The sequence below is a fragment of the Polypterus senegalus genome, chromosome 1 (assembly GCF_016835505.1).
Source record: "Polypterus senegalus isolate Bchr_013 chromosome 1, ASM1683550v1, whole genome shotgun sequence".
NCBI lineage: Eukaryota > Metazoa > Chordata > Cladistia > Polypteriformes > Polypteridae > Polypterus > Polypterus senegalus.
This window is the reverse complement of record NC_053154.1, coordinates 200,387,825-200,403,001: the sequence shown is the minus strand read 5'-3', so window position 1 is coordinate 200,403,001 and position 15,177 is coordinate 200,387,825. Positions and strand designations below refer to the sequence as shown.

Sequence of the window (15,177 nt, the reverse complement as noted above, 5' to 3'; positions counted from 1 at the left end):
GCAGGAAGTGTGTAGCATTTAAGGATGTGGGGAGTATGCCATAACGCTGCCGCCTCAATCCACTACCCTGGCATACTTACTCTCAACACACCTTGAACAATAATGCTGTAAATATATGTAACAGACGTGCTATTACCAACTTATTAGGACTTAACCCTTTTAAACAGCTGTCATTTTCAATGGCTTGAATTCTTCTGTATACCACATATATTTTAAAAGGGACTGTATAAAGCTAGCAACAGAAGGAAGGTACAAGTAGTTTACTGATCGCTAGACCAAAGTTCCAAAAGATGACCAAATTTCCTTTAGTTGCTTAATCAATTAGTCAATCAGCATTTTCTTTTGCATCTTACAATGTCAACTTAATTTCCAAACCAACCAGGAGTAATCATATGAAATTGAAAGAATCCATGAAAATTTCATATTAGTGGGGTTACCTGCAGGCTAGACTTCTGTTGAAGCTGGCATGTATCTGAAAGGGGCTTCAGAGTTAATATGAATGCATTATGTATGAATTACTTTGGAACAGCTTACTATTGGTGTATGCAATGGTTTAGCAGACATTTTTAAAGAAAAGTGCCAGGTAATATACTGCAACTGCTGTGGATAGCATCAAAATTTCCAAGGACATTTTGTTTAAAAATCAAATACAATATATCTTCTTCTTCGTCTTCTTTCGGCTGCTCCCGTTAGGGGGTCGCCACAGTGGATCATTGTTTTCCATATCTTGCTGTCCTCTGCATCTTGTTCTGTTACACCCATCACCTGCATGTCCTCTCTCACCACATCCATAAACTTTCGCTTAGGCTTTCCTCTTTTCCTCTATCCTGGCAGCTCTATCCTTAGCATCCTTCTCCCAATATACCCAGCATCTCTCCTCTGCACATGTCCAAACCAACACAATCTCTCCTCTCTGACTTTGTCTCCCAACCGTCCAACTTGAGCTGACCCTCTAATGCCCTCATTTCTAATCCTTTCCATCCTCGTCACACCCAATGCAAATCTTAGTATCTAACTCTGCCACCTCCAGCTCTGTCTCCTGCTTTCTGGTCAGTGCCACAGTTTTTCAAACCTATAACATAGCTGGTCTCACTACCGTCCTGTAGACCTCCCCTTTCACTCTTGCTGATACCCGTCTATCGAAAGTTACTCCTGACACTCTCTTCTTCACCTCTCTTCTACAATCCCCATTACTTTGTACTGTTAATCCCAAGTATTTAAACTCATTCACCTTCTCCAACTCTACTCCTTGCATCCTCACCATTCCATTGACCTCCCTCTCATTTACACACATGTATTTTGTTTTGTTCCTACTGACCTTCATTCCTCTCCTCTCTAGAGCATATCTCCACCTCTCCATGGTCTCCTCAACCTGCTCCCTACTATCGCTACAGATCACAATGTCATCAGCAAACATCAAAGTCCACAGGGACTTCTGTCTAATCTCCTCTGCCAACCTGTCCATCACCATTGCAAATAAGAGCCGGTTAAAGCAAATCCTGAAAGTCTGCTGTGTACTAGTGAATGGACAAGTGAAGCAAATTTCACAAATTGTGCTGGAATTATTTAAGGTCTACCCACCACGTAAATTTCGCAGATGAGCCTCATCCTCGGTCTCAATGAGTGGGAACTCCTCTCTACGTGGACAACTAAGCAGAAGAAAGAGGTCATTATTAAATTTTGCTGCCATTGTTTCAACAAACTCTACTGTGCTCTGCAAATTTATAATACAACATGTAATGCCTAATCATTCACTAAAAAGTGGTATGCAGGTCTGCACACTCAGTAGGGTGTGCAACACTGTAGCCTCAGAACTAGGCTCTACTTACTTTGTAACAGCTTGGTGTATGTTTTTCATCCAAGTGCTGCGATCATCTCGAGAGTTTGTGTAAATTTCATACATTACTGGAGGACTGGAGTTGCTGATCAGAAACAATCCTTTTTCTTGATTGGCTATATCCCTTAATATAAGGTTCATGAGTGAGATCACTGGAGGTTTGTCCTGGAAGATAAAGCAAACCATGCATGAGTTGCATCTAGAAAAGGCTAAGAAACACACAAACTAAAAATTGACATCTTTAATATAGTGAAAAACTAAAACCTGCGTCTTCAGAGAGGACTGCCAAGTCTGCTTTTACTTTTTCTTTTAATATGAGAAAACTAGAGGACATAAAGAACTCCTGTTCCAGATCTTCATTAGGCTTTAACCTAATCAAAATTACAGAACAGAAATAATCTTGTAATGCTGCCAATTTTAGCAGTCTGATTAGAGTTGTGCGAGTGTAACACGCAAAAAGATGTTAATTGTGTAAATCTGCTCAAATCTGAAACAAATAGAGAACATAAAAAAAAAATGTTCACCGTCAACCTTATGGGGTTTGTGTGTCAGGATTTAGCACCAGGAGGACAAAAAAAAGTGCAAGGAGAGCCTGAATAATCCTGAATCAGATGTTCAGACAGATTAAAGTCATGAGAACATCGTGTGAGGCCTTCTACAGTGATTAACACTTCCTACACATTTGTTGATAGCTTGCCATTAAGACTTTGTTGCTAAGCAGGTTGCCTTTATATTGGTAAATAATCAGATATACATTCTTGTGTGGATTATACAGGAAGGGATCTAAAACTATGGTTTGTGCAGCATTTGTGTACTGCAGAGCACCAACTGCACAGGAAAGTGTGCTTGAACAAGCATGACTCTGCAAACCTGCACTGGCTTTCAAGTGTGTCCTGGCATTACAATAGATAAGGACAAAGCATGGCCACATGCTGCATGTTGATTAGAACCTATAAACCTATTACTTTGACTCTCTAAATTTTTCTTTACCAAACAATTCTTTATAAAGTTTTTGATGTATGGAACTTGCAGCAACTCTTCACACACACAGCTTTAATGGCACAAGAACTGCGTGTACGGACACAAAGCTGTTGCACTTTTCAGAATATTTTCATTGGCTATGGATGTGGTTTACTCGTGCATGCACTGTACGAAAAAACAAATAACTTCTTTTATGCTCATTTTTAAAACTGTTGCGTTTTGTTTTTTTTTTCCTGACAGTTTTTGATTATATAACCGGCATTTCTGTCATGATAGCAGAAAAGTCTCTCCCAGGAAGAGCAGACCTGTATTTGTTAAGGTGGGGAGTATGTTATTTGTGAGCTTCACTGCACAAAGATAACTGACAAACTGCTAAAACCCACCGTAGCAATGTGTGAGACTACTGGTTTACTTTGTTCAGGTACACAGAACTTAATTTTGTATACTTTTTTCATTTTCACATTAAAATGACTATTATTCACCCATTCATTTCTGAACCCATTTAATTCCAGTTTAGTGACACAAAACTCTCCCGGTCTAGCATTTAATCAAGGCTGACACAGACAAGAAAAAGTTCTAAACATCCATGACACTCAAACACCGTCATTCTTTAACAAACTTGAACATTTTTGGGATGTGGGGAGAATGTGCAGTACCTGGTGAAAAAAAACAATGTGGACATGGAGAAAACCAGACAGGAGGTGTTATGTAGCAGATGCCTTTGTAATTTCTGCATAGAGCCTCTCGTTTTCAATTGTGGTTACTTTTGAGGTTTTATTTGCACTTTAGAAGACCTTCTACACTCTTAAATAAATTACAATCCATAATGAAAATGTTGGCACATTTCAAGCACACTTCTGTGAGAAAAGAAAAACTCACCAGACTTGCAAAGTTATACTTCAGGTCCTTCTCTTGGAGAAACACTAAGATATCAGTCATTAAAAGAACATGAACATCTGAAACAAACAAAAAGCAGATGCACATGAGTTGCAGACTATTATTGGCACCCTTGGTAAATAAAAAAAAAAAAAATACATTTTTTGTTCATCACCCTAATTTTACTCTCAAATTAAAAGTGAAATCCAACCTTTCAATAAGGTACAGCTTTTCAAGAAAATAAAATTCTCATCAACAATCTTTCCCCTCACACTAAATGTGTCAGTTATCAGCACTCCTGCATTTAATGCTTTGTGCGCCATCCCATACATTTTTAATGCGGTTCAAGTGAGGAGTCGGGGTTCCTGCTGGAAAATCTTTATTCTGTAATTAGTAAAACATTTTTGTGGGGATTTGGAGGTATGTTTGGGATTATTGTCCTACTAGATGATGCTGGCAAAGACAACCAGATTTTGATCCGATACTTGATGCAGTCCATATTGTTGTGCGTCCATGTGAGATTCCCAGAGAATTAGGAAGAAAAATAATAATAAATAGCGGTGACTGCATTCTTTTGTGCACATTTTATGTGTAACCTACCTCAGGTGTTTGCTACTATTGCTTAGTTTTGCACATTTGACCACAGAACCTGGTTCCAATCAAAATTACAGTAATCTTCAGCAAACTACCGGCAATTACGTTTGTGGTTTGATGTCAGCGGATGCTTTCTGCTGGCAAGCCTGCTAAATATTCTGTTGACCTGAAGATGGTGTCAGATTGTACTTTTTGGAGGCTTGATATCAGCAGGATACAGTCAATTGCTGCAATTGTTCACCTGCATTTTTTGGAAAAAAAACTTTTTCCAATCTAACTGTCCACCCTCTTTACTGTATGCGGAGGCAAAAAAAGGCTTAACTGCTCCTTCAGGCAGGATTCTATTGGCTCCAGTTGTTCAAAATTATTTCTCTTAAAAAGCGTGGAAATTCTAGGGTTTACTGGTATTTCTTTTTTTGAGCTCCACCAGCCTTTGCCTCATTTCATTACCTATGTTGATTGAAGACTAGTGGAATTTGGTCTGTGCATTAACTCCTCTTTACACCTCAGTAAAACAGGAAGTCATGGACCTCTTAGGAGCTCATAAAAGCAGAGAATAAACAGGACTAATTGTTAATTAGGCCAACAATTGTGACACGTTTATTGTGAGGAAGAAAAAAAATGTTTACATTTTTTTGTGAGGATTTTTTCATTTAATAACTTTGTCTCATGAAGAGGGCAGGCTTCGTTCATAATTGGAGTGTAAGATCAAGCCATTTTTTCATAGCCTTTTTTTTTCTCATCTTTAGTAAGAGAGTTATAATAATAATTCTTAAAATAGTTATAATAATTCTGAGGGTCACTATATGGGAGAAAATACAAAATTATCCTTCTGATCAAACAACTAGCAACACTAAACATCTTTCCTATCAGAAGGATTCTCAACATCAGAAACTGGGATAACTCTTCACTTCATGATGGCTGCTTTAGAGACAACTATGCGTAAAGGGGTTTGTAGAGTTAAAACATTTCAGGTATAAGATTATCAAACGAAACATAGTTGTATTTCATTGGGCGTATAAAAGCACACCAGTATCAGAAAAGCATTAAAGAAGAGTTGGGTGTTTCAAACCACCCTGTATAGGATTATGTTTAACCAGCCTGCTAATACCAATAGGCAAATTCTGGGCCAATGCTACCAATTGGCCATTTCTGTCATATATTCAGACAACCAAAGCCCATTCCATATTTATCCCTTCCTAATTTTTCTGTGTTTTGATTATATGCAAACTGTTTCTCTATTAATCTTTGACTTAAATGAGCACTGGCAATTTCAACAAACATTCTTTCTTTCTTGACCAGATTTAACTGGTGCCACTCCAATTCTTTTTATTTTCTCTGTATATAATACTATAGCTCAAGACTTCTAACATTTAATTTAAACTGCTCAAAAAAAATTTAAACGAACACTTTGAAAACACCTCAGATCACAAAGGGGAAAAAAAAAATCCTGCTGGATATCTATACTGATATGGACTAGGTAATGTGTTAGGAACGAAAGGATGCCACATCGTTTGATGGAAATGAAAATGATCAACCTACAGAGCCCTGAATTCAAAGAAACTCTGAAAAATCAAAGGGAGGCTAGTCCATTTTGCTGAAATTTCATTAGAGCAACTCAAAATTGTACTCAGTAGTTTGTGCGGCACCCACGTGCTTGTATGCATGCTTCTAATGAGATGACAGATGGTGTTGTGGGGGATCTCCTCCCAGATCTGGACCAGGGCATCACTGAGCTCCTGGACAGTCTGAGGTGCAACCTGGTGGCATTGGATGGACCAAAACATAATGTCCCAGAGGTGTTCTATTGGATTTAGGTCAGGAAAGTGTGGTGGCCAGTCAATGGTATCAATTCCTTCATCCTCCAGGAACTGCCTGCATACTCTTGCCACATGATGCCAGGCATTGTCGTGCACCAGGAGGAACCCAGGACCCACTGCATCAGCATAGGGTCTGACAATGGGTCCAAGGATTTCATCCTGATACCTAATGGCAGTCAAGGTGCCTTTGTCAAGCCTGTAGCGGTCTGGGTGACCCTCCATGGATATGCCTCCCCAGACCATCACTGACCCACCACCAAACCAGTCATGCTGAACGATTTTACAGGCAGCCTAACATTCTCCACCCTTTCACGTCTTTCACATCTGTTCAGGGTGAACCCGTGAAAAGCACAAGGCGCCAGTAGTGGACCTGCCAGTTCTGGTATTCTATGGCAAATACCAGTCGAGCTCCAATGTTCTGGGCAGTGAGCACAGGTGTAGCATTACCACATAAAAATGTATATATTTTTTTTTTCTTCTTTTCTCTATGTAAAATCCCGTTGTCATTTAAAAAAAATACGGAAGATAAGATAGGCGGGTTGAATAGAGAGGACCTTTTGGGAGGTACAGGGCTGTCATTTACGATTTCCGGGAGTGCCATGGAAACAGACGCATTGTTTAAATAGGGGCGGGAAAAGGCAGGAAGAGGAGAAAGAAAAGACAGCCCGAGTTTTATGGCGAAGGAGGAAAGGACATGACCATTCTAAGTCCAGGAGAAAGATTTGTTTTCGGGGAGCACCACAAGTCAACTGCAGTCTGGGGTGGCCACCTTCGAAGATTTCGGATACGCTGAGGTTACTGGGAAAGGGATCGAAAGCAGCGTGAGCCATAAATCTTTTTATTTTGGGATTGGCATGTCTAATGAACTGGACTATGGAGAAATAGTAAAACGGGAAATAAAAACTAAATCAAAAGGACGGAGGGAAAGTTCTTGGAAATATACTTTTATGCGTTGTGTTCATTGTATATATAGGAAGTGGGGGTGTTGTAAAAGTGTATTAATTATAGTTTTACGTTTTTGCATTTTTTCTCTGTGTGGGTTAGTTAATATCGTTTTTATTATTAAAGGCAGATTGAGGTTGACCTGCAATCATTAGTTAAACTTAGCGAAGTGTAGCGGAAAAAATCGTTACACAGGACCAACTAGAGGACGTCGGGCCCTCAGGTCACCCTCATGAAGTCGATTTCTGGTTGTTTGGTCAGAGACATTCACACCAGTGGCCTGCTGGAGGTCATTTTGTAGGGCTCTGGCAGTGCTCATCCTGTTCCTCCTTGCCCAAAGGAGCAGATACTGGTCCTGTTGATGGGTTATGGACCTTCTATGTCCCTCTCCAGCTCTCCTAGAGTAACTGCTTGTCTCCTAGAATCTCCTCCATGCCCTTGAGACTGTGCAGGGAGACACAGCAAACCTTCTGGCAATGACACGTATTGATGTGCCATCCTGGAGAAGTTGGACTACCTGTGCAACCTCTGTAGGGTCCAGGTATCGCCTCATGCTACCAGTAGTGACACTGACTGTAGCCAAATGCAAAACTAGTGAAGAAACAGTCAGAAAAGATGAGGAGGGAAAAATGTCAGTGGCCTCCACCTGTTAAACCATTCCTGTTTTGGGGGTCATCTCATTGTTGCCCCTCTAGTGCATCTGTTGTTAATTTCATTAACACCACAGCAGCTGAAACTGATTAACAACCCCCTCTGCTACTTAACTGACCAGATTAATATCCCATAAGTTTCATTGACTTTATGCTATACTCTGATTAAAAAGTGTTCCTTTAATTTTTTTCAGCAGTATATTTACATGTTTTCTGATATTTTTGTAGTGACGTCGGTCTGTATGCATGCCAGGAAGCAAGTCAGTAGACGTTAACTCAAAAATACTCAATATAAAGTAAAATTAAAGCACAATTATTAGTATCATAAAATGTAAATTTACTGTAATAGACAGCAAAATTCACATGTTGGACATATCCAGGTTATGTTATTTATTAAGTGTTTTTAAGTGTAGTTATGAATATCAAACTAATGGATTTTATTTTCAAGTTACCTTAAAACATATCAATGTTCTTCAAAAACAAAATGGTGCAGTGCAGACAATTTTTCCCCTTTAGCAATGTAGTAAAATAACCTGTTTTTATTGTAAGTTGCATTCTGATTAAAGTCTTCTTATAAATATTGTATATTGCCATTTATTGTGAAAAGTTACTTCTAAAGTTCAGTGAGTAGTCTTGCTTTTGAGATGTATACTTAAATTTCTCATCACAGCAGTCTAGCAATGAGAAAAAAAAAAAAAATACTGTCACTGGATCTAATCAATCAAATATATATATATAAAATTCCACAACCGGCCAGCACCTAGAAGTATTACATATTTTTTAGAAGACACCGAACATTAGGGCATAAAGAACTATAAAAAGACCCAACACACACACACAGGTAAGAATTTAAAGCAAGCATTCTCTCCCCTTACCCTTAAATCTGGAGCCAGTCTTTAACAGGAGAGGCCCCTCGTGCAACAGTTTCCGTCGCAGTAGCTCACCACTACGGAAAGATCTGTTATTGTTTGCAGTAATCTCAGTCTGGTTGCCTTGTACGTTCGTTTCTGCCCATTGGTCAAGCCGAGAGTGGATTTCTTGTAGACGCTGGGTTTTCTCGAGGTCATGTACTTCTTGGTCAATGGAGCTTAGCAGCTCCCGGATCAAAACCAGTGCTTGTTGGAGATTAAGGCCATCCTCTTCATTACCTTTGTGAAAAAGCAACCAGAAACAGCATAATCAAAAAAAGTATACACACGCTATCAACACACATCCTTGGCAGCAAACTAATATTTCATTTTCAACAAAAAGAGAAGTTCATTACAAACAGCTCTCAATTAGCAGTGGGTTCTCGGCACTCTGGTGCTCCATCGAACTACATTTTTTTTTTTTTTTTTAAAAAGTTTGCCTTATGTAATCACATTAGCTTTATAACATGTGAACTCCGTTTCGAGTGTCTCCTCCTCAGGTCTGAAATACCAAGAATGGTCCAAACATGCACTGCAGACACACCTTTCGTGTTTTGAAGAATGCGGTCAATGAGGACAGGGTACTTGGTGATTCGCTGAGTCACAAGAAGAATGCACTCTTGAATTCCATGCCGACGAAGCAAAGCACCTCGACTTACTCTCTGGAACAAAAGAGAAAACACCATCACCTGCAATTCTGTGCCACTTAGTCATTTTAGTGCCCTTCATATATTGCCATCTGATTTCTTCACCTTTGAAGTGGTCATTTTTATGATATCAGCTGGGTACAGTCCAAACATTTTGTTCATAAAATGTACTTTTTACCTCTTTGCACCTATTCTTATGCTGCCATTTTACTGGGGTGGGGAGTGTACAGTATTTGCCATTTTCTTTTTATTTGGACTTTGCCCATTCCATTCTTAATACCGTCCTTCTCCTCCGTCACATCACTTTTACAACACTAACTAACAGAAGCTTTTATTGTTGACTTTTGTACCATCAGTAACATTCTCCACCAGCTCCCAGCTTTAATTTTCCCTTTTAACATTTCATCATGTTCAAAGGCTTTCCTGTTAACATTTTTGTCATTTCTGTTATACGTCAGATTCAGTCTGCTTTTTCCTCTGTATTTTTTTTTCTCTCGTCTTTTTATTCATCAACTGCTTCTAATTTCTTGTATAAAATACCCTTGACTTTTACAAAGAATTATATTGATTTTAAATCACCAGATTGGAACGATTATCTTTTTGTTTTTGTCTATATGGGTTTTCCACATCTAATCAAAATACGTTTTTAAAAAGAAAATTGACTTAATTTACTCTGCCAAAAAAAATCTTCAGGAAAAAAAGTACTTTTTTAAAATCCCTATGGAAACTCAATAACGGTAAAAATGAATTGCTGAATAAGGAGGAAATCGGCCTCCTCCAGTGAACCAGTGAAAGAACTGCCCGAGTATGTGAATACTAAACCATCAGATAAGGTATCATTACTCAGGCTGTGCATCAAAAAGACAGCTCTCAAAATGAAGACAAGAGCATTCAAAAGTAGTTAGAGATAAAATAGGAAAAATACCCCATTATTTGGATGTCCCAATTAGTTACGCCAAGCCACCCAGACACGCCAAGGAAAGGTCATCTGTCAAAACTCTCCATACAGATAATTAGGGGGCTTGTGAGTGTCACGATTTGAAATCTTCTAGGAGGAATGGACCAAAATCACTAGTCCATACTTACCTCCAAAAAAGCTTAGACATGTTATTACTTTAAGTATTTTGAAGCTTCATGTGGGGTTGGAATACTTCTGAAACCAGCAGGTTTCATTTTTCCCTTTCTAAAATACATCAATGTACAATTAGGGGGAAAGAAGAACTTTGAAAATATAAATCTCACAAAAAATATTAAGTGTTGCTATTCAATAAAAATAAATGGTAAAGGGTCTGACTATCTTTGGAAAGGACAGTCTATATCGGGACTCAACATTTTGCCACTTGTCTGGCTTTTCTACTTGGCATGTCTCAATTTATGTTGAAATCCACCCATTGCTTCTATTTCCTTATTATAGCTATAAGTTGTATAAAGTTACATTTATAGCTCTACAAAATTCATGTTATGCATTTTATTTTGAATACACGGACCACTGAAAAAAACATTTTATTCTTATTATTTTAATTTCCTTTAAGTTTAAATGGTAGACTATTTTTACTCATCTCATTTGTGCCAATGTTGACCGTGATGGTTGGATTCAGTCCATATCAGGTCAGGGATTTATCCACACACACATTGTGATCTGGGCAGGAAACACAATGAATAAGATTTACGGTCACTGCGCAAAACTTGCATATCAGGCCCTTGACATCTTAGCACCCCTCCTATGACAACATTCTAAGTGCCGAGTGTGGGTTTAGGCTGAGGCTTCTAAGTCATGGCTATAATCCTAAAAGTTAGTTTGTCATTTTCCTTTTTTTTTTTTTTTTTAAAAAAGTTGGGGTTACACAGGGGGCGGCACGGTGGCGCAGTGGTAGCCCTGCTGCCCCGCAGTTAGGAGACCCGGGTTCGCCCTGCGTGGAGTTTGCATGTTCTTCCCGTGTCTGCGTGGGTTTCCTCCGGGCGCTCCAGTTTCCTCCCACAATCCAAAGACATGCAGGTTAGGTGGATTGGTGATTCTAAATTGTCCCTAGTGTGTGCTTGGTGTGTGTGTGTGTTTGTGTGTGTGTGTCCTGTGGTAGGTTGGCACCCTGCCCAGGGTTGGTTCCTGCCTTGTGCCCTGTGTTGGCTGGGATTGGCTCCAGCAGACCCCCGTGACCCTGTATTCGGATTCAGCGGGTTAGTAAATGGATGGATGGGGTTACACAGAAAGTTGTCACTGAGCCACAAGACTGTTTTAGGAGTCTAAAACCTTAAGCAAATGTCACTAGATGACTTTTCCAGCGATTCTTAGTCATAGCCTCCATTTACTTAATCTTTGCCATTTGGAGGCAGTCAATGGTGCGCTCCAGATAAGACAATTGTCTAATGTGACATACCCGATGACTGAGGCCAACTAATCTCCGACTGGCTAGAATAAAATATAGCAGGTTTGATTTTCTCATTATTTGGAGGGGGAAGTTGTGTAAGCAAAAAAGAGCTGGCAACTAAATGAACCAATGAATGATCATCTGGAAGAACAATGCAGCGAGGAGGAACAAAGAAAACACGTTTTGAACCTCACAAATAGAAGAGAAGCTCTCTGTCTAATGTCTCTTATTTTACATACCGTAACAGAATGAAAAAAAGAAATAAAGGACAGACATTACTGATAGGGCAGCACGGTGGTGCAGTGGTAGCGCTGCTGCCTCATAATTAGGAGACCCAGGTTCGTTTCCCGGGTCGTCCCTGCCTGGAGTTTGCATGTTCTCCCCATGTCTGCGTGGGTCTCCTTTGGGTGCTCCGGTTTTCTCCCACAGTCCAAAGACATGCAGATTAGGTGCACTGTCCCTAGTGTGTACTTGGTGTATGGGTGGGGGTGTGTGTGTGTTTGCCCTGCCAGGGGTTTGTTCCTGCCTTGCGCCCAGTGCTGGCTGGGATTGGCTCCAGCAAATCCCCCGTGACCCTGTAGTTAGGATATACAGTAAACCCGTTCCAGACTCTACCGCGATAAATGAATTTCCATGAAGTATGATTCTTTATTTATAAATCTAATATTTTCGCAGTTAGAGCATAGAAAACCTGTTTACGACCTTCTAAATACATTTTTTAACATTATTAGAGCCCTCTAGACATGAAATAACACCCTTTAGTTAAAAGTTTAAACTGTGCTCCATGACAAGACAGAGATGACAGTTCTTTCTCACAATTAAAAGAATGCAAACATATCTTCTCTTCAAAGGAGCACCGTCAGGAGCAGAGAGAGAGAGAGAGAGAGAGAGAGAGAAGCAAATAATCAAAAAATCAATAGGGCTGTTTGGGCTTTTAAGTATGCGAAGTACCGTGACAAAGCAGGGAAGGGAGCAATGTGAAGGTAGTCTTTCAGCATTTTTTAGAGGAGCGTCTGTATCCTCTAGGCCAGTGTCTGAACAGCCCCTCTGCTCACACCCCCTCCGTCAGGAGCAGAGAATGTCAGAGAGACAGAGAGAGAAAAGCAAACAATCAAAAATCAATACGTGCTGTTCGGGCTTTCAAGTATGTGAAGCACCGTGTGGGAAACATCGTATATCATTGAGGAGTTTTATTTAATATGTAATACGTGCTCCGATTGGGTAGCTTCTCAGCGATCCGCCAATAGCGTCCCTTGTATAAAATCAACTGGGCAAACCAACTGAGGAAGCATGTACCAGAAATAAAAAGACCCATTGTCAGCAGAAATCCACGAACCAGCGAAAAATCCGTGATATATATTTAGATAAGCTTACATTTAAAATCCGCGATGGAGTGAAGCCACGAAAGTCAAAGCGCAATATAGCGAGGGATCACTGTAGCGGGTTGGAGAATGACTGACTGACTGACATTACTGCTGAACTTGCTGCTGCTGTTACACCTGAGTGAAGCGCTGTTGGCTGTCAGAACACAGGGGCAAGTACAACTGTGCTGGAACACGGGCTGCAATTTTCAATCTTTTAATTTGACACAGGGCAGTGAAGAGATCAGCGACTGCGAACAGCCTCATGACAAAAGGGCAATGTAACGTTTGCTTTAGACAGTCAGGTCACTCTTTAGTCATATAAAGATAATACCTTCAGTGATATACAGTAAGTGATATCTTCTGATAACACCTCAAAAAAGAATTATATTCAAGATCCAAAACAAGGTCTACTCAGACTTCAGTCTTAAAAGTTTCTAATCAGTAATGATAATTACTCAATCAGCCCAGGGGCATCACTGGAAATAGCAGGCAACTTCAGGTGCCTTAATATACATACATGGTCATCACAAAGTAATAAAAAGATCCAGTCCGGGATGACCCCAAGTAGACACACCAACTGATAAACTGTATACAGGACAGCACACTGGGACTTTTCAAGACATTCGGCATGTACAGTGTTGTGTCAGCTGATCTACTAGCTATCCTGGAGATAAAGTAAGGGACTACCAAGAAACTAATAAAAAATGCTGCATTAAGAGTATTATGGAAAACCCCAAAAGCAGAAAGGTCATAGAAGTAGTAAAATGCTTCAAGAAATAGAGATCTTTAATAGTGTAACACAATACCGAGAAAGATGAAGCAGAGAAAGCTGTTAAACAGGAGTTGGTGTTTCATTCTTTATTCTAAGCTTTGCACAGTCCTGTCCTAATTTATAAGTAAATCCCCTGCTCTGCTATGTAAGGGGAAATCTCTCTACTAAAGTCTCTCAGATATCACGTTTTTACTTAAATACATCATTCTTCTGTGCTTGTCTAACAGGTGCTGCACAAATACCATCAATGCATCCCCAAGCTCTCGCCCTTACCCGTACAAACTGCTGGAACTTCTTGTCCTTTGTGAGCAGTTCTTTGTATAGTTTCAGTGACTTGAGGTGACGACTGCAGAACTCCACATAAGCCTTCCTCATCTGGTCAGCATTCTCACCAGAGAACTGAAAACAAGAGAGACGCGACAACCTCAATTTCAACATGTATTCCTTACATTAGGCATGTCAAGGAGGCTCCTTTTGAATCAGTTAAATAACACACACTATGGAAAAAAACTTGCAGTCATTTGATTTAGTAGTATGCCAAATATTGTATTGTATTTTGCAAATCCATTTTGAAGGGATCAGTGTAGTGCTGCTTTAAACTGTATAATCCAGACATACCCTGTTGCTCCCCCCTCTAAAAGTCACTTTTAAAACACTCACCAAGTCATAAAGGTCACCTTAAATAAATACTTCTCATCTTTATAATAGATTTCAAGCTGTTGCTATTACCATAAAGCAACGTGCTTTCAACTTTCAGGAACACAGACTTCTACACAGCAGGAGTGGAGCAGAGAGCCAAGTTACATCAAAGAAGTGTGACATGAGCTCTTGTAGAAATCGCTACACAGGCTGAAAAGCACAGCTTGCAGGATGTCAATGAATGTCACAAGGCGACCTCAAGCTTTGTCTTGTGTACAAATGACATGTCAGGACATACGTACCTGAAGCTGGTGCCGTTTTACCTTTCATCAGTGAAACAAGCGAGTTCTTGGCAATGCCGAAATTTATATTTTAGCTATTTTTTTCCCCCCAAATCAAAGACTAAAATTAAGTAATTATCATTTCAAAACATTTTCAGGTGGCACATTGCTGCCTCACTATACTTGAGCCCCAGGTTTGAAGTGTGAATGTAGCGTAGTGTTTGGAGTTTATTGCCGAGTCTAAACTAGCTCACTGTTAGCAAGCCTCTCTCCTAAAACAGCCCAGCTTCCCCCCATTCAGGACTCCCAATAGAACTCCTGTTGTTGCTCAAAACCTATCCAATTCTATGCAACCCTGAATTAGTAAAAGCCAAGAAATAAAATGGAAGTACGAATCCTGAACTTGTCACAGCACTAAAGCATCTCTTTGACACCCTTAAAAAGGTAAGCTGTTTTATATTAAATGAAACAGATGATTTTAGGATTTTTTTGTTTATCAT

General features: G+C 39.8%; 1 protein-coding gene across 3 annotated transcripts in view; it reads right to left on the bottom strand.

The window, feature by feature from the left end:
• The window catches only part of arhgef1a (Rho guanine nucleotide exchange factor (GEF) 1a), a 228,888-nt gene that overhangs the window by 23,141 nt on the left and 190,570 nt on the right, over positions 1 to 15,177 (bottom strand). For all 3 annotated transcript variants that reach the window (XM_039767009.1, XM_039767028.1, XM_039767017.1), the window contains 6 exons: positions 14,031 to 14,156; positions 9,153 to 9,270; positions 8,576 to 8,848; positions 3,698 to 3,774; positions 1,830 to 2,002; positions 1,582 to 1,649 (listed from right to left, as the gene is read on the bottom strand). In XM_039767009.1, coding sequence (XP_039622943.1) covers positions 1,582 to 1,649; positions 1,830 to 2,002; positions 3,698 to 3,774; positions 8,576 to 8,848; positions 9,153 to 9,270; positions 14,031 to 14,156 — 835 coding nt within the window. The remainder of the gene's footprint in view (positions 1 to 1,581; positions 1,650 to 1,829; positions 2,003 to 3,697; positions 3,775 to 8,575; positions 8,849 to 9,152; positions 9,271 to 14,030; positions 14,157 to 15,177) is intronic.